This window comes from Lutra lutra, chromosome 13 (assembly GCF_902655055.1).
Source record: "Lutra lutra chromosome 13, mLutLut1.2, whole genome shotgun sequence".
Classification (NCBI taxonomy): Eukaryota; Metazoa; Chordata; class Mammalia; order Carnivora; family Mustelidae; genus Lutra; species Lutra lutra.
This window is the reverse complement of record NC_062290.1, coordinates 4,356,941-4,379,535: the sequence shown is the minus strand read 5'-3', so window position 1 is coordinate 4,379,535 and position 22,595 is coordinate 4,356,941. Positions and strand designations below refer to the sequence as shown.

General features: G+C 56.4%; 2 protein-coding genes across 13 annotated transcripts in view; both read left to right on the top strand.

The window, feature by feature from the left end:
• Positions 1-22,595, top strand: part of PTPDC1 (protein tyrosine phosphatase domain containing 1) — a 643,782-nt gene that overhangs the window by 98,667 nt on the left and 522,520 nt on the right. The window lies entirely within an intron of this gene.
• WNK2 (WNK lysine deficient protein kinase 2) overlaps positions 1-22,595 on the top strand; it is a 119,137-nt gene that overhangs the window by 78,007 nt on the left and 18,535 nt on the right. For 3 of the 12 annotated variants that reach the window (XM_047700727.1, XM_047700728.1, XM_047700724.1), the window contains exons 20-28: positions 5,961-6,736; positions 7,011-7,080; positions 8,879-8,940; positions 9,031-9,722; positions 11,686-11,897; positions 12,748-12,936; positions 13,585-13,683; positions 19,156-19,200; positions 20,595-20,851. In XM_047700727.1, the coding sequence (XP_047556683.1) occupies positions 5,961-6,736; positions 7,011-7,080; positions 8,879-8,940; positions 9,031-9,722; positions 11,686-11,897; positions 12,748-12,936; positions 13,585-13,683; positions 19,156-19,200; positions 20,595-20,851 (2,402 nt within the window). Of the gene's footprint in view, positions 1-5,960; positions 6,737-7,010; positions 7,081-8,878; positions 8,941-9,030; positions 9,723-11,685; positions 11,898-12,747; positions 12,937-13,584; positions 13,684-19,155; positions 19,201-20,594; positions 20,852-21,175; positions 21,258-22,595 lie in introns of all 12 variants that reach the window. The other 9 variants (XM_047700736.1, XM_047700725.1, XM_047700726.1 and 6 more) reach the window with 8 other exon arrangements.

Genomic DNA, 22,595 nt, shown 5'->3' with positions numbered 1-22,595 from the left:
AGGGAGAGCATGAGTTGGAGGGGAGAGGGAGAAAGAGAATCTGCAGCAGACTCCATGCTGAGTGCAGAGAGCCCAATGCAGGGCTTGATTCCACCACCCCGAGAGCAAAACCTGAGCTGAAATCAAGAGTCAGACTCCGGGGGCACCTGGGTGGCTCAGTCAGCTAAGCATCTGCCTTCAGCTCAGGTCTTGATCCCAGCGTCCTGGAATTGAGCCCCACATCGGGCTCCCTGCTCAGTGGGGAATCTGCTTGTCCCCTCTACCACTTGTGCTCTCTCACTCTCTCAAATAAAATCTTAAAAAAAAAAAAAATGAGATTGCATGTCTGGTCAGCTAATCTATGACAAAGGTGCCAAGTATACACAATGGGGAAAGGATAGTCTTTTCAGCAAATGGTTCTGGGCAACCTGGATGTCTGCATGCAGAAGAATGAAATTGGACCCTCATCTTCCACCACTTATAGAAATCAGCTCAAAATGGATTAAAGACCTGATATCATAAAACTCATAGAAGAAAACAGGAAAAAACTCATTGACAATGACTATGACACTAAAAACACAAGCAACAAGAGCAAAAATTATAACTGGGAGTACATCAAACTAAAAAGCTTTTGCTCAGCAAAAGAAATTAAATGAGAAGGCATCCTACAGAATGAGAAAATATCTGCAAACCATGTATCTGGTAAGGGGCTAATATCTAAAATATGTAAGGAACTCACACAACTCAAAAGCAAAAACAAGGGCGCCTGGGTGGCTCAGTGGGTTAAGCCGCTACCTTCGGCTCAGGTCATGATCCCAGGTCCTGGGTTCGAGCCCCACATCGGGCTTTCTGCTCGGCGGGAAGCCTGCTTCCTCCTCTCTCTCTCTGCCTGCCTCTCTGCCTACTTGTGATTTCTCTCTGTCAAATAAATAAATAAAATCTTTAAAAAAAAAAAAAAAAGCAAAAACAAAAGATGCCTCAAATAATCCAGTTTAAAATAGGTAAAGAATTGGGCACCTGGGTGGCTCAGTGGATTAAGCCGCTGCCTTTGGCTCGGGTCATGATCTCAGGGTCCTGGGATCGAGGCCCGCATCGGGCTCTCTGCTCAGCGGGGAGCCTGCTTCCCTCTCTCTCTCTCTCTCTCTCTGCCTGCCTCTCTGTCTACTTGTGATCTTTCTCTGTCAAATAAATAAATAATATCTTTAAAAAAAAAAAATAGGTAAAGAATCTGAATAGGTACACTTCCAAGGAAGTCATGCAGATAGCCAACAGATACATGAAAAAGTGGTTAACATCACTAATCATCAGGGAACTGCAAATCAAAACCACAATGAGATATTGCCTCACTCCTGTCAGGATGGCTATTTTCAAAAAGACAATAGATGACAATTGTTGGCAAGGACGTGAGGGAAAAGGGAGACCTCGTATACTGCTGGTGGGAATACACACTGGTAAAGCCATTATAGAAAACTGTGTGGAGGTTACTCAAAAAATTAAAATTAGAACTGCCATATGATCCTGCAATCCCACTTCTGGATGTAGAGCTGAAGAAATGAAGTCACTATTTTGAAGAGATATCTGTACCCCTGTGTTCCTTGCAACATTATTACCAATAGCCAAGATCTGAAAACAAGCTACGTGTTAACACTTGAATGAATAAAGAAAATATGGCAAATATATAGAGTGGAATACTATTCAGCCATAAAAACAAGGAGATCTTGCCATTTGTGACAACATGAATAAACATGGAAGTCATCAGGCTAAGTGAAATAAGCCAGAAGGAGAAAAACAAATACAATATGATATCTGGGGTGGTGGGGGGAGTTCATCGAGTCAGAGAGGGGAATGGGGGCTGCCAGAGGTGCATATTAAAGAAGCATGTGATCATCTCAGTAGATGGAAGAAAGCATTTTGTAAGATTCAAAGTCTATCAATGCCTCTGAATAAGAAGATAGGTTGAAAGTGAACTAGTTAAATTTGATTAAGAATATCTATTTAAAAAGCAACAGTAAGTATCTAACAGTGGTGTGTTGAATGCTTTCCTTTTGAGATGGAGAGCGACAGATTATCACTCATCACCACTTATTTTCTATACCCTCTTGGAGGTCTTAGTGCAATGTTGTGGGGTAAGACATCAGGAAAGAAAGAAGGAGAAGCAAGGAGTGAGGGTGAGGAAGAGGAGAAAGGGAAAAAGAAATAGAGAAAGAAAAGCAGCAGGACTGAAGAAGTGTGCCCCATATGGTAAAATCTGAATTTCCGCAGATGGGAGCCAGTGTCATCGTCTTTGCTCCTCCAAGTGAGTTCAGAACTTGACTGTTTAAGAGCCAGTTCGCTGTCCACTTTTTGTAAATATTTTTGGAGGTGTTATAGTAATGGCACAGTAGCTTTATTTTTCATCTGAAGAACATTCATTCACCTCACAACAAGGTTTTTTGAAGTAAACTTTGGCTTGAGTTGGTACCAATTTAAGGTAGGTTCCCATAATAGATGCTCAGAGCTGAATGATTATTCTGATTTTTTAATGTAATTCCATATTGGTGTTTCATAAAAGGTGATGTTTCTTTTAACATTATTACTTTTTATTGCATGTCTGGTCAGCTAATCTATGACAAAGGTGCCAAGTATACACAATGGGGAAAGGATAGTCTTTTCAGCAAATGGTTCTAAGCCATTTAGGCTTAAGATAATGATCTTTGATGAAGAAGCCCTTGCTATAACATTATTGTTTGGGGCCAAATTATAATTCTTTCTGAAGAATATGTTTGCTAAAACGTTTCCCATTTTGAGGTAGAAATTAATGTGTAGTAATGTTTGTGGTAATAATATATATTTTTTACCTCTGTTTAATGGCCCTTAAATGATTATTTTTAAAAAGCTGTCAAGATTTGAAAGAAATAAATAAATTATCATTATTTGTTGGCAAAGTGACTATATGGCACATAATGTGGAAATTAAAACTTAGAAATTATTAAAATTAAGGGAGTTTAGTGAGGTAGCTAAATGTTATTTTTCTATACCAGCAATAATTAGAAAATTTAGAAAAATTCCATTTGTACTAACAAAATAATACCAAACATCAAATAGAGATGGATCTAAAAAATATAAGTCCTTTATACTCCAAACCTTTAAACATTAAAACTTAAAAAGAAATGAATGAGAAGATACATACCATGTTCATGGATTGGAAGACTCAATATTGTAAGCACATTACTCTTCCTCAAACGGACTTATAGATTCCGTGTGGTCCTAGCTAAAATTGTAACAGTATTTTATGGGCATTGACAAGCTGATTGTATCATATTTGTGGAAAAGCAAAGGCCAGGAAAAGGCAAGAGACTCTCTTAGAGGAAGGAAGTGGTTCTGTCAAGTGTCAGGACTAATTATGTAAACTCACAGACATGGAAACACTGTGACACTGGAGCAGGAGTACATTGAGCTATGGAGTAAAAGCATCTAGAGCTGTACCCACATCTTGACTGACAAGAGCTCTCTGACTGCAGAGCTGTGAGGACAGGATGGTCTTTGAAACGAAGAGGGAGTTGGGGGCACCTGGGTGGCTCAGTTGGATAAGGTTGTGAGCTCAGGGTCTCGAGATCCAGCCCCAAGGTGGGCTGTGCGCTCAGTGGGAGTCTGCTAGTCTCTCCTCTGCCCCCCACCCTCGCTCATGCACTCTCTCTCCCTCTCTCTCTCTAATAACATCTTTAAAAACAGAGTTGGGACAATGGGCTCTCCACACTGGGAGAATAATCCTTGCTTCTAACCTCTTGCTGTAAAACTCGTTACTAGTGGATTGTGAATCTCAATGTAAAAGTGACACAGGAGAACATCTTCACGAAAAGCGCTGAAGGAGAGATGGGCTAAAAGTTGGTTAAATTTGATTACATTAAGATTAGTAAGTACTGTTCACTAAAAGACTACTAATTGGGCAAACAGGCAAATTGCAGCATGAGAGAAGATATTTATAGTATGTTCTTATCCAGCACACATGAAGAACTCTAGCCAATCAAAAGGGAAAGGACAGCTCTATAGAAAAACAGGCAAGGGACGTGGACAGGTGTGGTGTGAAAGCATGTGTCCAGATCAGCCCAAGACATGCTCGGTTTAATTTGTTCCCAGGGGACATGCGAATGAAAGGCAGAGATATCACCGTGCGCCTGTCGGGAGGGCTAATGTAACAAACACAAAGATAAATATTGGTGAGAATACAGAGAAAGGGGAGCCCTCCTGTGCTGTTGGCAGGAATGCAAATTGGTGCGGCCACTCTGGAGAATGGAATGGAGGTTCCTCAGAAAGTTAAAAAGAGCTCCCATATGATGCAGTCATCCTGCCAGCTTCATGGCCACAGGACGACAGAGGTCACTGGCTCTGGGACACCTGCACCGCCACGTTCCCCGCAGCACTATTCACAATGGCCCAGATATGGAAACAGCCTCCGTGTTCCGTGGATGGATGAATGAAACGTGGCAGCTGCTTACAAGGACATCATATTTATCCTTGAAAAAGAAAATCCTGCCGTTTGGGAACAACATGGATGAGCCTCGGGGATGTTATGTCAAGTGAGATCAGTCAGTCACCAAAAGACGGACGCTGCACAGTTCTGCGACGCTGACCAGGGTCCCCGAGAGTTCTGGAATTTGGGAGCAGAGCGGGAGGGCGCCGGGGAGGGTGGGGGGCGTTCAAGGGATGAAGTTTCACTTGCGCAGGATGGAGGAGCCTGCGTGCTGTTGAGCTGCGGACACCAGGACCGAACTACACAAAGTTTTGCCAGGAGGGTTGACCTCGCGCGGAGTGTTCCCGCCACAGTCAACAACAGCTTCACACTAGGTGTGATCCACTCCCCAGGAGGGCGTGCGGAAGGTGGGGGCACAGAGGCTGCTCCGGAAGGGGCGCGGGCACCGTCCTGCGCGCTGCGGCCCCTCTCACCGAGCAGCCCCGCCCGGGCTGGACGCCCAGCAGAGGTGCCCAGGCACACTCACACGCGTGTGTCAGTCGTTCCCAGACCGGCAGCAAGTGGTGCATATCCGCACCTCCGCAGCTCGGGCGTCGCAGGGGCGTCGCGAAGCGAAACTGCAGACGCGCCACGGGCCGCGTTCCCGGGATGCGAGGGCGGGAGAGAGAAGCCGGGTCGGAAGGCGTGAGCAGGACCGGGGACGCGGCGTTCAAACAGGCGGAACTGAGCCCCGGTGTTTAGAGCGGGTGCTTCCAGGGCGGTGCCGCGAGGAAAACCAGATGCGAGTTTTGTGACCTGCGCGGGGAGGGGCAACGGGAGTCCAGGGCACGGGATCCCCGCGGCGCTCTCCCTTCCCGCTTGATCTTTGTAAGCTTTTCGTTTTTGTTGTGTGCAGTGTCAAGTGAAGTAGGTTCAAGAGACAAGTTGGTCCAGGAAACAGGACATCCGGCGTCCTCCGGGTGTTCCCAGGCCCAGGGGTTCCTGGGGGGGAGGCCGAGGACCCACGTTCTATCGCCTGGTTCCCAGGGCTCCCCCCGGAGGACCCCATCCCGGCCCCTAGCAGGGCGCTGGGGTGGCTGCTTCTGAGCTCACCGAAACCTGACCATGGGAAGTTCATGCTCTGGGGCAGGGGAGAGTGCGGGCCTCACCGCATAGATAGCTTCCTTTTTTAAGTTCATTTGGTGACACTGTGGGGTGGGCCCGTGGAAAGGATCACAGAGCCGTGATTCATGTAGCTCCCCTAGCAGGGGGGCTTGGAGAGGCGGCTTGTGCCTGATGGCTGAGGGCTGCAGGGCAAGGCAAGGGGGTGGGCACGCCCGTGGCGCTGAGGGGACAGTGTTGGGGTGGAGGCCTGGAGAGAGAAGCCAGGCTGCAGGACCTCGGAAGGCACCTCCGGCAGGGGCCAGCCCACGCGCGAAGTTGGTGCACTGGACAAGGATGGAAGACCGGTGTGTGGGGCCTGCAGCTCCTAGAAGGCCTCTCTCAGGACCATGGGAGACAGGTACAGAGGCGTTTCTCCTATTTCTTCTAGATCCAGCGCCCTGTAAAGACCAGCTGTCCTTAAAGGAAAAATCCAGCTTCCCAGCCAGTCCGCAGCCTCTGAGCCAAGCAGGCCCCAGGGACACCCCTGGTAGTGCCCCAGCCCCTTTGGTGCCATCCTCCCCTCCTGTGACTGCTCTGCCCCAGGATGCAGCTGCACCAGCTGCCGGCCCCAAGCCAGAGCCAGTAATGGGGCCTGCCGTGCAGGCGGGGGGCCCAGGGACCTCTCAGGGGATGGCCAGTGAGCGCGAGACCCCCCAGCCACTGGCAGAGACTCAAGACACCCAGCTTGCTACACAGCCTCTGGGTGCAGGCGGAGGGCCTTCTGCCCCACCTCTGGAGGCCCCCCGTTACCCCACAGCTTTGGGAGAGCCCACCTCAGCCAAGGAAGCCGCTGCCCACGGTGAGCCCTTGCGGGCTCTGGCCCCGGCACCCAGCGCCCCCAGTGCCCCCATTGGGACCCCTCAGCCTGCCCTGGGCCAGCCCTTACCCCCACTTCCCCCTGTGGTGGGGGCCATCAGCTTGGCCACCCCCCAGCTCCCTAGCCCCCCACTGGGGCCCCCTGTGCCCCCCCAGCTGCCCTCGGCCTTGGAGTCAGATGGGGAGGGGCCGCCCCCTAGGGTGGGCTTTGTGGACAGTACCATCAAGAGCCTGGACGAGAAGCTTCGAACCCTGCTCTACCAGGAGCACATGCCCACCTCCTCAGCCTCAGCTGGGACCCCAGTGGAGCCGGGGGACCGAGACTTGACTCTGGAGCCCCAGCCTCTGGTGAGTCCTGGTCCCACCAGGGTGGCGGGCTCCCAAGGCACGCAGCTGCCTCTTGTGGCCCTGACTGTCCTGTTCTCTGAGGCAGACTCCGGGTGTGTTGCCAGAGTGGCCCATTTGGGGAACTGGGATGTGTGCACAGGTTGGGGGACCTGGCTTAGATGGGCTCTGTTTGGGGTGGCCTGGGGGAGGGGTCCAGCTCTCGTGGGTGAGATCCGCCCGTTGGCTGTGGAGGTCAGCAGGCGACACTTCTGACTCTTCCTGTTTCTTCGTGCAGCCAGGCAAGTCAGAACCGGCTCCTGAGCTGGTGGCTGCGCCAGAGCAGGCTGGGGCCTCACCGATGACAGGTAATGAGCCCCAGGTCCCACGTCCGAACCCCAGTGCCCATGAAGTGCCTTCCTTGCTCCGGACCATGCCGCATCTCTATCCCTCACCCCCATAGCGCCTTGGGTGGGGCTCAGACATAGCAGCGGCTGTCGTGAGGTGTTAGTTAAAGCCCCCTGTGTTCTAACAAACCGTGACATGCTCACGCCCCAAGGTGAGAATGTTCTCCGTGGAAACGGGTAAAAGCCCAGATGGCTGGGCGTCAGGGTGCGAGCAGCTGCCGGCTCCCGTGCTCTCGACGCGCTCTGGCACGTGTCCCCTAGCCCCGTGCTCCTTGAGAAGGTTACAGGGTGTTGAAGGTCATTTTGGCAGAGCGCAGGCTGGGGCCAGGGGCTTCCAGCAGGTCCATGGAAATGGCCAGGCTGGGGCCATCGAGTTTCTGGATCCGGGCTTCCTCTGAGGGTCCTGGGGTGCCTCTCTGTGGGAACACCTGTGTCTCAGCCCAAGGGCGCTGGTCTGATCTTCCAAGGTGTGGGGTTTCTTCTTGGCCTGGAATTCCTCCAGAGATTAGGAAGACAGGGATCCAGCTAACCTTGTAAGAGGCCTCTGGGTATGCGTCCATGGCAGGCGACGCCCCAGTTCGCAGAGTGAGGGGAGCGGGCTGCTGGATCTGGTCGGACTTCTGGACACTGCATTCTTGGGTGTCACGCTGTAGAGAGAGGGGGACAGCTGGCAGTGGGGTCAGAAGCTGTCGCATGTGCCATTTCCCTGGGAAAGTGAGAGTCAGGTGGTAAAGCTGGAATGTGCTGGACGGTACGAGGAGTGCCTGCTCCATCTTCTGACTTCCTTGCACAAGATACTCACTCTGAGCCCTTCCCGTAGCATCGGGGACATCACTGTAGCCAGTCCCAAACCCTGGAGCACCCGGCTGAGGGGGCAACTCTAAGGAAACAGATTCTAGCTTGGAAAAGGTAAACATTTCTGGAGGTCAGAGCTGTCCAGAAAGAGAGGGAGTGTAGTTGACCATGAACCCCGTGCCTGGAGCTGTGCAAAGACAGGCTGGATGGTTCCCGCTGCAGGGATGTGAGAACGGGCGTCAGGCACTGTCCGTGGGTGAGTGGTGTGTGACACTTGGGTCTGGGTATCCCCAGGTCTGTGCAGGGACAGCCCCCCAAACCTTGCCAGAGGCTGTCCCCCCACCCCTGCTACAAGCATGTCAGTCTGGCTACGGACTGGCACACAGCCCCTGCCTGCCTGAGGCTTTCCTTTACTGTGTGCGGGTCTCCGCACAGGCCAGTCCCCCCAGCACACCAGCTCCTTCTGCCCGTCACTCAGCAGCCCTGGGAAAGGTGGTCAGAAATCCCACGCTGTGTCTACCCCGAAGATGGGGAGACAGCCTCAGAGGACACGGTCCTTCCCCAGACACTGGCGCTCTTGACGCAGGGCCTCCTGAGACCTTTCGTCATCGGAGATGTAGAGATAACCTGTGACACAGGCCCACGCTGTCAGGGGTTAGAAGGGACAGGTGGGACAGGTGATGGTCAGCAGGGGTGTAGAGGGCGTGGCTGTACCCAAGGTTCTCGAGTAGGTGCCTCTGGGGACCCAAGTGGTATTAGGCTAAACCCTCTTTTCCCCGAGTTATTGGAGGTCTCCTAAGAAGAAACACTGGTAGGACATCCTGGAATGTTCTGAGTTCTCCCAGTTGCCGAGCACACACACTGTAGGCCCCTTTCCTCTCACTGATCTGGTTCAGCTTGAGGGTGCCTGCTCCTGTCCTTGCCCTCTACACCAGCCTGAGTAATGACTTTGACATTCCTACAGCAGAATCTTCTTTGAGCCAAGTGACAGCCTCAGGCTTGCCCACAGCACCAGGTGCCCCCCAGGTAAGGAGTTCTCTGAGGCGCCCGCTGGTCGGTGGGGTTTCCACCCTGCTGCTGTGTGCTGAGAACCTGCCCTTTCCACGCATTCTCAAGGATGTCCCTGCTTCTGCCTTCTCTGCACATCGGGAGCCCACAGACCGCAGCAGTGGGGTCCCCGGGGAATCCTCAGCTCAGCCCACAACAAGCTGCCTGGGGACACTGATGGAACACAGCCAGGCCAGCCACCCCCAGATGCAGGGCGCTGTGGCCTCAGAGTCCCCCCAGAAGCATCTGGGACAGCAGGACGGCAGCTCACCAGCCAAAACTGTGGGCCGGTTCTCGGTGGTCAGCACGCAGGACGAGTGGACCCTGGGCTCCCCCCACAGCCTGCGGTACTCAGCGCCCCCGGATGTGTACCTGGAGGAGGCCCCCCACAGCCCCGACGTGAAGCTGGCTGTGCGGCGGGCGCAGACGGCCTCATCCATCGAGGTCGGTGCAGGCGAGCCGGTGTCCAGCGACTCTGGGGACGAGTGTCCGCACAGGAGGCCCCCCATGCAGAAGCATGCCTCCCTGCCCAGCAGTGGTGGTGGTGTGGCCAGCGACTTGGTGAAGAAGGCCACCGCCTTCCTGCACAGGTCCTCGCGGGCTGGCTCCCCAGGTCCGGAGACGCCCAGCAGGGTGGGTGTGAAGGTGCCCACCATCAGTGTGACCTCCTTCCACTCCCAGTCGTCCTACATCAGCAGCGACAATGACTCGGAGATCGAGGATGCGGACATCAGGAAGGAGCTGCAGAGTCTTCGGGAGAAGTAGGTCCTGAGACAGTACTTCGGGAGAAGTAGGCACCAGGGGCGGCTCAGGGAAGAATTGTCCACAGCTGAAGCTGGGGGTCCCACCGTGTCCACCTGGGGCTGCCTGTGCTGGGGACAGGGCAGAGGCAGCAGCCCTGCAGCAGGTTGATCTGGTCCCTGGTCTCCTTTGGTGACCCTCACTGGGCTGGCACTTTCCCCTAGCAAGTGTGACTTGCCCCACTGTGTTGGAGACATTGCACAGAAGTGCCATTATTCCTTTTGCCCGCCACCACCCATGCCCAGTCCCGCCTCACCCTCCCCTCCTCCCACCTGCCCCCTCTCAGCCTCGCACCCTCCCCAACTTCACCTCCCCTCTCCCCATCCACACCAGCCCCAGTGCCCTGCCCTCCCTCCCACCTGCCCCAGCCACTATGTCAGGACCAGGCACTTGTAGCCCCTCCTCCTGGTGCCCTGTGCAGCCCAGAGCTGAGCACTGGCCCGGGGCAGCCACTGGACTCGGAGGCAGTCAGGGAGGTGCTCGGTCCGAGGATAGATGTCCTTGCGGGGCTCATCTATATGCTCTCACTCTGGGGTGGTGGTCGCTCTGGGAGCCTGTGGTCCATAGGAACAAGGGGGAGCCAAGAGGGGAGCTGTGGAAGGGCTGGAGGAGGGTTTGGGGGAAGCTGCTGTGGGTTCTGAGGAGGCAGAGCCTGGAGGTGGGGGCAGGGTGAGTTCCAGAGTTGCATCAAAGGGAGGGTTTTGGGGTCTGAGGAAGGGGGATATTAAGTGAGAAGTCTAGGCTCTTGCCTGGTAGAGGGGCCATGGATCCCAGTGGAAAAGGGAAACCATTTAGGAAGGGACAAGAAGTTGATGGCACCTGATAAGAAGGGAGCCTTGCTTGCACCATGGGGGACACTGGTGCCGGGCCACAGGGTGGGGGGCACTTGTGGTTCTTAGAGCCCAGGAGGCCTGCACTTTGAGATGCCTACCGCAGCCCCGGGACGGGAGCCGCAGAGTAGGGGTCTCCCCTAGGTCCTTCTGAGTCAGATGCTCCAGGTAACCTTTCCTCTTCCTCCTCCTTGGCAATTTTACTTCAAAATATCACCCCATCAGAAGCTGATCTGATGCAACAGGCAGTTCGCTGCTTGGAATAATTTTCCTCAAGTCTTGTAGCATTGGAGATAAAAGAGGTGAAACCAGAATTTGCTTTGTGGTCCAGCCACGAGCAACCCGTTTCCCAACCATGCCCTGGTCCGGGCAGTCACGTCTGAGGGGCTGGCATCACCCAGGGCTTTTAGGCGGGCACTCGAGCACAGTGGCTGTGAGATGGGCCAGCGGGTCCCCAAAGGAAGGTCCTTCTCTGGCTTCTAGAAACTTCCCTCGCCCACAGTCAGTAATTGCACCTGGGTCTTCATGGCCGCTTTGCACCCGCGTATCCCGGGGTGGTGCTGCCTGTGCCGGGAGCCCCCCGGGCAGGTAGCACCAGGAACCCCAGGTCCCTGGCTGGTGACTGCTCATGTGGGCATCCCCTCGTCTGCCATGCCCTGTGTCACTGCCATGCCAAGTGTCAGAGGAAGTGACACTTCTTTGCTGGAAGGGCTGAGGCAGCCTCCCAGTTCTGGCAGTTTTTCTCTTCCCGGGGGTTTAGGTATAGGGTGTGTGTTGTGAGCACAGACGTGAGCTTGTTCGTACCCCACTCCCCAACCACTGAAAGTGGCAGCTGCATGAGAACTTGAATCTCCTGAGGCTCTTCCTCGTGCCCTTCCGTGTTGCTGGGTGTGTGCGTGCAGAAGAACCCCCCCAGTGGGGCCCTCTTGGTTCCAATGGAGGCTGAGAGTCTTCAAAGCACCTGCGGCCACTGAGCGGGCCCTGTGGCTGCGCCCCCCACCCCTCACGCCCTTCCTGCCTGCCACGGCTCTCGCGGACACCCTCAGAGATGTAAGCGACCAGGATGCCCACCGCCCGCCCTCCCCTCCTGCAGGCACCTGAAGGAGATCTCGGAGCTGCAGAGCCAGCAGAAGCAGGAGATCGAGGCCCTGTACCGCCGCCTGGGCAAGCCGCTGCCCCCCAACCTGGGCCTGTTCCACACAGCGCCCCCGGCCGGCCGCAGGAGGAAGAGCAAGAGCAAGCTGAAGGCGGGGAAGCTGCTCAACCCGCTGGTGCAGCAGCTCAAGGTCGTGGCCTCCAGCACAGGTCGGTGCCCTCCTGGCCGCCAGCAGGCCTGGCCAGACCGGAGCCCGGCGGGTGGGAGGCGGGCACCCAGCCCCGGGAGAGCGCTGCTTGGCTCCCCTTTCATGGGAGCAGGGAAGCCTTGGCAGGCGTGCGGGTGAGGCGGCCCCTGGGAGTAGGCAGGCCTGCTTGGAGCTCTCCCAGCCGCCTCTGGGCAGCCCGGCTCAGGTCTCTCTCGCTGGCCTGCCTCCCTGCAGGGTACTGCCTGGGTCTGCAGCTGCTTCCTCTGGCTATTTTCCAGGCACCTGTCACCTGCTGAAAGTGGGGAGTAGAGCAGCTCCTTTGGGGAGGGGGAGGGCTGTGGGGTGCGGCGACCCCCACACTCTGGGCCGGAGACCAAGTGAGCTGGAGTCCCCCGGTTCGCCGGGGTGGTTGGGCGGGGGGTGGCGGGAGCCAGCCGTGAGCTGTGAGCCCACCCTCTGCTGTCACAGAGAACCTGCAGGGTACGTGTCTGGGACTGCAAGTTCTGCAGATTGCATGAATTCCAGAATTCCAGAAGGATTCCTAAAGCAAACTGCAAACTATTTAGAGTGAGCAGGTCCGTCACAGGCCTCCTGTGCCCAGGTGTGCCTCTGCAGGTGTGGCGTGCTCCTTGCACACTGGCACACCGTGCACCTGGCGTGGCATGAGCAAGTGGTCTCGCATTTCCTGGCCCCTGCACTCAGGCCACCGGGCCATGCGTCCTTTGCCTGCAGGGACTCCGCTTCCCCAAGGTCACCCAGCAATGAGCAGGGAGGACAGATGCACTCCGCGCTGGCTGGTAGGACCCGCAGCGCCTCACTGTGCCTGTCACCCCTTCTCCCCCCTCCCCCAGGTCACTTGTCAGACTGCAGCAGAGCCCCTCCTGCTAAGGACCCTGCCCAAGCCGGGGCAGGGCCCGCGGCAGCGTCAGACCCGTGTGGGAAGGCAGTTCAGACCCAGCAGCCTTGCTCCGTGCGGGCCTCCCTGTCTGCAGACATCTGCTCCGGCTTAGCCACTGACGGCGGCGGAGCGCACGGCCCAGGTGATTCCCAGCTTGCCGGCTCCGAGCATGTGCTAGCCGCGCCGGGCCCCCGCGGAGTGAGGGGGCGAGAGCGGCAGCACACGCTGCCCGCCGCGTCTGAGCCAAACCGGTAGCTGCAGCCCTTGAGTAAAGGGAGTGGGTGGCCCACCCGACCCCGGGGCCGCTGTGTGAGGCTCAGAGGGAGGCGCCGGGACCGCCGGGTCAGACGAGGCGTCGGCCGCGTGCTCCGCGCCGGTCCCCAGGTCCCCGGTAAACACAGGGCCTTCTGTCCGGAGGGGCGGCTAGGGGGTGTGAGGGCACAGCTCCTGAGCTGGGGGTTTGCCTTGAGGAGGAAACGCTCGTCACCTCTGCCGTGGGCGCGGCAGCCGCGCGAGGAGGTGCTCCGTCCCCACCATCTCTGTCCAGAGAAGCCGTGGTGACCGCTGCCGGCGCCCGCCCCGCACGCCCTCCCAGGGTCCGCTTCTCTCGTGCTCCAGCGGCGCCTCCTTTCCATTACGCGGTCGGCGGCTGTGGTCCTCCGGGCTGGGCTAGGTGCAGCCGTGGATGCTAAGTGACGAGGCTGATGTGGCTGGTGGTGTGTAGCAGCGATCCCAGAGACTGTACTTGATGCCTGTCTCTTTGTTTTCTTCCCTCTATATTCATTTGCAGGCTGGACGGTTTTCCACCCAACGTCTGAGAGACTGACCTATAAGTCTAGTAGCAAACCTCGCGCTCGATTCCTCAGTGGACCCGTGTCTGTGTCCATCTGTCTGTATTTGTTCTTTGTATTTTACCACCTTCTGGCCCTTGGTTTCTCCCCGCCCCTCCCTGTCTTCATCACCTTCCATACATTTCGTAGGGTGCCTCCCCCGCCCACGCCCCGCGCACAGCCCCGCACACACGCCCCCTCCTGGCCCCAGAACGCGCCTGCGCATGCTCTCGGCTCTCGCCCGCCCGGCGCCGGACGCATGTGCAGCGGCTCGCCCACCCCCGCCTCGGGCACCCGCCCCCTCCCAGGCCCCAAAGCGCTTGGCGCTTTTCTCCTCACCTGTTTGTTTAATTTCGTAGTTTTTACGTTGGACGTAGTTTTATTTCTGTTGCAATTGTGGTGCATACACACGTCCGCTGTCCCCAGTTCCAGCAACAACAAAAAGACAGCCCCGGCCTTCTCTAGACGCATGGTGTGTCTCACACGTGTCTGGATTCTGAAGACATGCATGTAGCGAGCTGAGACAGTTCTAGAAGGTCACTGGAGGGTGTGACTTCTGTACAAGGGCCACAGCACTCAGCACCGTTACCCCGCGCCCGCTCCCTGCATGTGGAAAGGCGGAGAGAAGGTGCTCCAGCTAGGAGCCCCACCCCTCCCCACGCTTTGGTCACCTGGGGAACCTCTCGGTGTCCTCCACGCTGGCTCTCCCTCTGGCCCCGGCCCCTCCTGGTCTCCAGCTGGAGCACTTTACTTGGTGAACCGCTCTCACCTCACAGACCTCAGACACGAAGTCAGTCACAGCTCCGAGCTCTGCTCAACCGAACCTCAGCCCTAGTGGCCCTCAGATTCCCGGGATGCCCTGCTGGCACCCAGGACTCCTGTCACAGGAAGGGCGCACATGCTCAGGGCCATCCAAAGTTATTTTCTCCCTCAGAACAATTGGAAAATGAATCCAAAGCTGTGGGGTTTTCAAGGTTTTTGTTTTTTTTTTTTTTTAACACAAAAATTAAGCTCTCAATTGGGTGGAAGTGCTGGTTTGGGGCACGTGGCTTTTTGCTGGTACAATAAAGATACATTGTATTTGTCAGGACCTGAGGCCAAGTCCACCGTGGGCATCCATTCCCATCCGAGTTGCCTTGTCACCCTCCCCCAGGCAGCAGAGGTCAGAGGCACAGAAGCACAGAGATTCCCAGGGACTGTCCCGAGGTCCTCGTCTCCCAGCAGGTGTCCCAACTGAGCTGCTGGTTAGCTGCTGAGCTGGTGGAGAAGTGGGGGCGAGGTCCGAACGCGTTCTGCTTCCTGGGTCACTTGCTGGTCCTCTTTTGCCCGAGTGTGTGTGGCTGTCTCCTGGGGACGACAGGTGCAGGGCAGCTGGGTCTCCAGGCATCTCGTGGTCAGACGGGTGGCTGCGTCGCTGCTGGGAACACCACTGGTCAGGCTCAGGAAGCAGGGTAGTTCGAGCAGGTGGTGCTTTCCCTGGGGTGCGTGCGGTGGAAAGGTGCGCGCGTCAGGCACCACATACTCCTCTGAGGTCGTCCCTGCTCCACGTTTGCACCTGCATGGTTCTGCGTTGTTTTAGGGTTTTCATTTGTTCTACTATTGTTATTCCGAGATTTAAAAAAAAAAATTGGAGGCACCGTAGGGTCAAGTGGTTTAGGTTTCAGTTGTCTCTGGCCAAGAGGAGAGGAACACGTGAGGCCGGGCTCTGTGGCAGACAGGGCGCTGGCCCAGGCAGGGCCAATTCCGGGGGGTGGTGTGTGCTGGCCGGGCGTGCCTCGTCTTCTCCGGTGCTGTGCACCCTGTGACATCACTGTTTCCGTAATAGTCCTTTCCAGGCATGACCTGGCTGTCTTGGCCACAGCGTGGCCCCCACAGGCTCTGAGGTTGCTGGCCGGGAGAGCATGCGGCAGACCGTGGCCCTGAGCCCACTTACCGCAAACGTGTGGCCTAAGGGTGTGTGGAAAGGCGCCCACCAAGGCCCTGTCTCCTGGTACCTGCCCAGCCCGCTGGGTTTCTCTGGGAGCCAGAGCCAACTGCTTCCTTGCTGACAGGGGAGCCCCAAGGCCCAAGGAGACTGCATGGGCACCCGTGAAAGCCCGGTCCCAGCCCTGAGGGCCAAGAGGTGGCAGAAAAAAGGGCATTTAGGTCAGGGTTGCGGGAAGACCCCGAGGTGGGCCTGCTCTGGGCTCTGGGCTAGCGGCGAGGGGAGGGGAGGGCTGCAGCCGTGGGCGTGGGTGCAGCTAGTATGGCCTGCAGCTGAGGAGAAACCCAGAGGTGTTCTGTGCACGGCCTTGCACGGAACAGGAGGCCAGGCTCTGGGAAAACCAAGTGTGTTCAGTTACAAAGTACAGAAAGGAGGCCCCCAGTTCTGTGACGTGCTGAGACCATGAGAGCAACCAGGCCGGGTCAGAGACGAGTGGGGTGGAGCCCAGGCAGTTGCAGGTGGCCAGGAGGGGACCCCACGTGGGAAAGGTGGCCAGGCCTGGGAGGAAGAGCGTGCAGAGAACCAAACCTGGGTGCCTTCCTGGGGTGGGCACCTGGACAGGTCTGCTGCTGGGAGGGCTGGCCGGGGAGAGGGATGGACTCCTCGGAGCCCAGACAGGGTGAAGCCTTGGGCAAAGGCCCCTCCTTGTGGTCGACAGGAGGCTTGGGGAAACTTGGGGACTATGTTTCAGGATTCAGGGGGTATGGTCGAGTTACAGAAGAATCTGGTGGTCAGGAGCTGCTGTCAGACCTCCCCTTGCCTCTGGCTCCAGCACCCGACTAGGTGCAGGTACGATCCCTCTGTGGCGTCTCTGCACACACAGCTTTGGATCTGCTGCTTCTCTCATGCACCCATCAGCCTGCCGTCTGCGCCGCAGCGAGTCTGTCCCTGGGACCCTCCGAGGAGGCTGCCCAGGCCATGCCCTCGCCCTGCAGTGTCCCGGACCCTTCCTGTGGGGACCCACAGCAGCGGGTGTGGGAGAGGGCCTTTGGGCAGCCAGGAAGGCGGCCACCCCCGACGAAGGCCTGTCCAAGCCGGACTGCCCTCGGGGCAGTCACCGCAGAGCGGAGCAGGGAGGCATTCCCATTTCATGCTTCACAGACAAGGGCTGGCACTTTGCTCAGCAGTGTGAAGACCTGGTGGCTCGTTACAAAGAAACCAGTGGCATTTTGGTGCCGGCAGCTTATCTGTCTCCAGTGCCGGAACCGGTGTCTAATGCCGCTGTGCAGGGTGCGACCAAGCAGCTGGAGGCGTGCCTCTCCTTGAGGGACCTGCAAGGAGGCCCCTGGAGCTCCTTGGGAGCCTCCTCAGGAGCGGAAGGCTGGTGCCAGCAGCATGTGTGGCAAAACCATGAGGCCTGGCCCAACTCTCCAGCAGCGTGTCCGTGGCAGAGAACCGTGAATTTGGGTATCTCCCTGGCAGCCAGGCGAGGGTCTGGATGGTGGTGGTGCCTGGCAGGGCTGGCTGTCCGCACCAGAAGCAGCTCGCGTGTCCTGGCCAGAGACCCTTGGCCCTTCCACAGCCTGGGAGAACATTTCCCAACAGCTGGCCATGTGGCTTTCCACCTCCACCCCTGCCCAGGTGGAAGCTTCCCCAAGTAGTTCTGGGCCTCACGCTGTCTCTTCCCAAGGCCTTGGCTAAGAATAGAAGTCCTGCAGGGGAGACCTCCTGCTGCATGTGGGTTTCCTGTGGGTCTTGTGTGTCCCCAGTGCCCTTGCGTTGCTGTCTTGTAGCCCAGTGGCTCAGGCAGGAATGCAAAGTACACGCTGGCGTGGAGGGAGGTGAGTGGGGCTGGGGGAGGCTTATCCATCAGCCGTCGCATGCTGGGTCTCAAGGGCAGGGCACAGGCCCTGGGGAGCCCTGAGGATGGGCAGGGCTGTGGCATGAGTGAGGGCTCATTGCCAGACACACGGTCCATGTAGCTCTGCACTGTACTGGATGGCATGACCTTGGTGTGGAGGTGGCCGGATCACCGAGGGCAGGGAGTGTCTGTGCTCTGGTCACTGTGGGCCGTGCCTAATGAGTGTGTGGAGGCCTCTGTGGGCCAGTGCTGAGCATGGTGGCTGGTGGCCAATGGTCCCACCTCTGGGGCCCTGACCACAGGCCCTGACTTCTCAGTGGTTCCCAGCAGGCAGCACCCGTTGTTCTCGTGGAGAGGATGGTGACCAAAAGAACCCGCTGCTGTCAGGCTGCGGGAACCTGGCTGGCCGGCTGTTTCCATGTCCTTGCGCCATCTGTACGGAGCTGCTGAGACCACAGGGTCGGATGGGGAAGTCTGTGCTGCACATGGTGCCCCGCACAGTCAGAGCCTGGGACCTGTGTGCCATGGAGCCCCCAAAGGGCTCGGTGCTCCCAGTGGGATTCCACGTTAGGACACAGACCAGCAGAGGCCCTGCAGAGCTCCACTGAGAGACGACTGGTCTGGACCACTCCTGCCCAGCCCCTTTGTTTTTACTTATACATCACAGACCCCAACAGAAGATCATCTCCCTTTCCCCAAGTCAGCCTCTGAGCACAGAGAGTATGAAGTTAAAGAGCAATTCATCTGGAGCCTGTGTTGACCGTTGTCCTCGCTCCTCAAACACAGGGATGGCCGCCTGCCTCCCCTGACAAGGGCACAGGGCACCCTCAGGGAGCATGGGTGTGTGGGGGTCCTGTTCTGGCAAGGGGCTAGGGTGGGAGCACCGACCCTCTCTGATAGTGCAGCCTTGCTGAGTGACCTTGGGGACGCCCAAGCCATCCTGGCCTGTCCCACTCTGCCTGCTCAGGCCAGCATGTCTGCCCTCTAGGCAGGCACCGACCATCAGGATGTGCCGGGCGGCACAGACAGCCTCCGGGACTGTAGGGCCTGATGCTTAGTGGTGGAAGAAGGAAGAGCCTCTCCCTGACCTGGTGGGCTTGGGGTACCGGAGGAGGCAGCAGCAGTGCAGGAAATTGGGGCCAGCCCTGCTTCCTACCTCCCATATAGGACCCCTGTACTTTCCCCTCCACAGGCACCACTGGTCTGGTCATGGCAGCCGCCTGGGATCTGGGATGGGCCTCAAACCTGCAAAACAATGTATCTTTTTACACTTGGAAAACAAACCTCCCTTGGGCCTACTGACAGGGCAGAGCCAGCGGCTCCACCAGCCAGCAGCTCCCCTGAGCTCTCCTGGCTGACTTTGGGTTTTTTTGCCTCAATCAATGGGGCTCCAGAAGCCTCTTGTTTGAAAACCAAGTGGTGTGCTTTGCTTTTTCGTTTTGTTTTTCTTTTTCCTTTCTTTTTTCTTTTTCTTTTTTTAAAAAATACGCTTCTAGAGACACACTCACCTCTACCTGAAGCTTGGGGCCTGGCCCTGCACCTCTGCCCCTCGGCGAAGCTCACGCGAACCCGCACACTGACTCGGGGCCACCCGGGTAGCCCAGGTGGCTGGTCCCCTCTCTGAAGCGCTGGCCTTTGCTCCTCCTTGCACACTGATGACTTGTGCTTAGAGTGTGGTGGCTCGTCCCCCGTGTGTGCTGTCCTGCCTAACTCTGTGGTCTTGTGTCGTTTCTTCTTCCCTTGCAGGGTCTGCCCTGAAGCGTCTCTGTCTAGGCAAAGAGCACAGCAGTCGTAATTATCGGGTTTTTTACCCCTTGTCCGCTCTCCATCGCATGGGCTTTCATGTGGCTAGTGCACGTCAGGGTCTCCGCGGCCGGCGGGCGGGTGTGCGTCTGCTCCGCGCCCATCCTCCAAGGGCACCGCTTTGCCTCTGCCTGGAGGGAAAGCCACCCGCGGGTGCCCCTCGCGTCTCCATGGCTCTTAGAGTCTGTGTGTCCTGGCTGGTTGACACACTGACACTCCCCTTCCTGGAACGTCCACACATTACCAATCGTTAATTGGCTCCTTTTCCAAAACCGTAGGAATGAGTATGTCCCTGAAGTGCTAAAGATGAGTGCCCCCGAGGAGAGATGCCGGGATGAAATGGGTATCAGTCCACCTGGGCCGCCCACCACCCTCACCTCACAATTTTTTTTCTCCTCCTCTTTTCTTTTCTGGCTGAAACATGCATGTAGAAATAGCAGTGTGTGTGTATAAAATTCCATCACTAATACCGAACTGTGTGTGTCTGTGCTTTTTCATTGCTAGCCACTCTAGACTACATTTCGCAATGGCTTGTTTGAAGAGATGGTCGTTACGCTATTTTTTTAATGCAGAAACATTTTAATTTGGCTTATTCAAAATTGCTAATCAGAAATTACATGTTGTGGGGGTGGGGAACACAATTTAAAAAGAATTTAAAAGTCCCATGTTGGCCATTTAAAACTAATCTCAGTGACTTTCTTTGTCCAGCTCCGCCTGAACCACAGCCCCCGGGGCCTTCCCGCAGCCTGGCCTCCCGGCTCCTGCTGGTGCAGGCACCCTGTGCCCCACAAACGTCTCCAAGCGTGGGGGCCCACAGCAGAAAGCTTTGGGTGTTTGTACCCTTGATTAATACCTTCCTTACATGCTCTGGTGGGGAGAGACACGATTTTGTGCCTTAAATTTCCAAACCACTAACCCATTAACAGTCAGTCACGGGCAGGCCCACGATGGAGATTTTGAGGCCTTTTCCCTTTGCCGGCCGAACGGCAGTGGCTGCCGTGGGCTGAACGCCCGGCATGGTCACATTCGTTCCCGCTCAGGGTGCAGAGGCCTTGGGATTCGCCCTCAGTTTTCTGAGCTCCCTCACACGTAGGAATCTAGGGTTCCTGGGCAGCGTGGCCATAGGGTTGATGCTGAGTAAGGCTGCCAGTGGCCTCGGTCCTGTCAGCTCGGATGGGGGACAGCTGCCTGGCACAGCCTGGTCCTTATGGCCTGTGGCAGTGTTCCGAAGTGTCTAAGGCTGGCACATGGGCTCCCAAACGCAGACCATCTCCTGAAGCAAGGTGTTGTCAGGCCTCAGCAAGAGCACTGTCCGAATGACCGCAGCTGGCCGGCGGTGCTCCGTGCAGCGTCACCGACCCAGCCTGTGTGTGCTTCCCCAGGGTCCTCCACCAGCAGCCTGGGCCCGGGCCCCGAGCCGGGCCCCCAGCCGCCCCTGCACGTCCAGGCACAGGCCAACAACAGCAACAACAAGAGCGGCACCTTCACGGACGACCTGCACAAGCTGCTGGACGAGTGGACGAGTAAGACGGCGGGGGCCGCCCCGCTGAAGCCCTCGCTCAACCAGCTGAAGCAGACGCAGAGGCTGCGTGGCGTGGAGGTCACGGCGGGCTGGCCCCCCGCCGGCGAGGCGCAGGCTGTAAGTGGGGTGCCGGGGTGCCGGGCTGAAGGGGCGGAGCGGGAGCGGCGCACGGGCGGCGAGTGCCGCGCCGGGGCAGCGCCAGGAGCTGCCGTCTGGGCTCTGGTCCGGCTCCGGTCGCGCGTCCCTGCGATGGCCGATAGGTTCACCGCCTCCCGGGAGGGCGCTCCCTGCTCGTCTTCAGGAGGACTGTGTGTCACGTTGTTACTTGGTCCTGAAATGCTTAGCGGAGGTCCCCGGTGAACCCATCTGGTCTAGGAGTTCTTTCTTGAGTGCGGGAAGGTTCCCTGTGACCTTTTACTTAGAAAAATTTCAAACCTACAGAAATGCTGGAAATCGCACAGTGAACCTGCGTGTGCCCCAGCCTGCACGCTGCGGCTGACACGCGTCTCTCCATCCCCTGAGGGTAAGGTTTTCGTTACAGATTCAGTTTTATACTTTCTGTGCCATTTGGATTTTCTATTTTTTCGTTAAGTCCTGCTTTTCTAACATTTGGTAAATACCTAAATTTATCTAAGTTTTCAAATTAATTGACATAAGCTGCTTATAACATCCTGTCTTCAGCCTGTAGTGACGCTGATTTTCATTTCTGAGGACGGTGGCTTCCGCGCGTGTGCCCCTCCCACCCCTCCTGTGCAGCCTCCTGAGGGGCTCATAAACCTTAGGAGCCTTCTCAGAGAACTCATTTTGGCTCTGATGGTATCTTTATGTGTCATTAGTTTCTCCTTTTGTTATCTCCTTCCTGCTGGGTCTGAGCGGCTTTGCTGTTCTCGAATGTTTAAGATGTGCAGGTCATCGATCTCCAGCCTTTCCAGTTTTATAATACAGGCATTCAATCTATAAAAATCCCTCTCGTGGTTCTATCTGGATCCTAAAGGTTTTGATATATAGCATTTTCTTTAATCTTCGGTTCAAATTACTTTGTAATTTCCGCTGTGGTTTGAAGCAATATAATTATTAATTTCCTCATACTTTTTATTACCGCTTTTGACCTTAACTGCACTATGTAAGAGAACAAACTTTGGGTGTTTTCAGTTCTTTAAAATGTGCTGGGACTGGCTTTTCAGTCCAGCTGTCAATCAGTCTTGTCCACTGCTGATGCTCTCTGCACTCCTGCCATGCACATGGTGCCTGAGCCTTCCTGTGTCCGCCAAGTGACCAGTGATGGCAGCTCCCTTCCAACGGCAGCAGCCCTGGAGTCCTAATGCCTCAAACCCCACTCTGGTATTTTGTGATCAAGTTGAGAGTCTTCAGCAACCCCCCAGCCCTGCAGGATCCTCCCCCTTGGCCCAGGCAGGGGAGTCTCTGCTTCACTGTCTGGACTGCAGCACATGGGACCTCACACCTGCGCAGGCCGTACCCCATCTGACCAGCTTGCTAATCCCATTGTTTGAATGGCAGGGATTCTAAGATTTTTTTTTTTAAGATTTTATTTATTTGACAAACAGAGATCACAAGTAGGCAGAGAGGCAGGCAGAGAGAGGGAGGGAAGTAGGCTCCCCGCCGAGCAGAGAGCCCAATGTGGGGCTCGATCCCAGGACCCTGGGATCATGACCTAAGCCGAAGGCAGAGGCTTTAACCCACTGAGCCACCCAGGTGCCCCTCTAAGATTTTTTAAAATATTTTTTCACTGTAATTCAGCATAGTACTCCGCACATTCACAATGTTGCACAGCTGTCACACCACCCATCTCTAAAACCCTCTTCATCCCAAATAGAAACTTCTAAGAAAAATACTCTCTAGT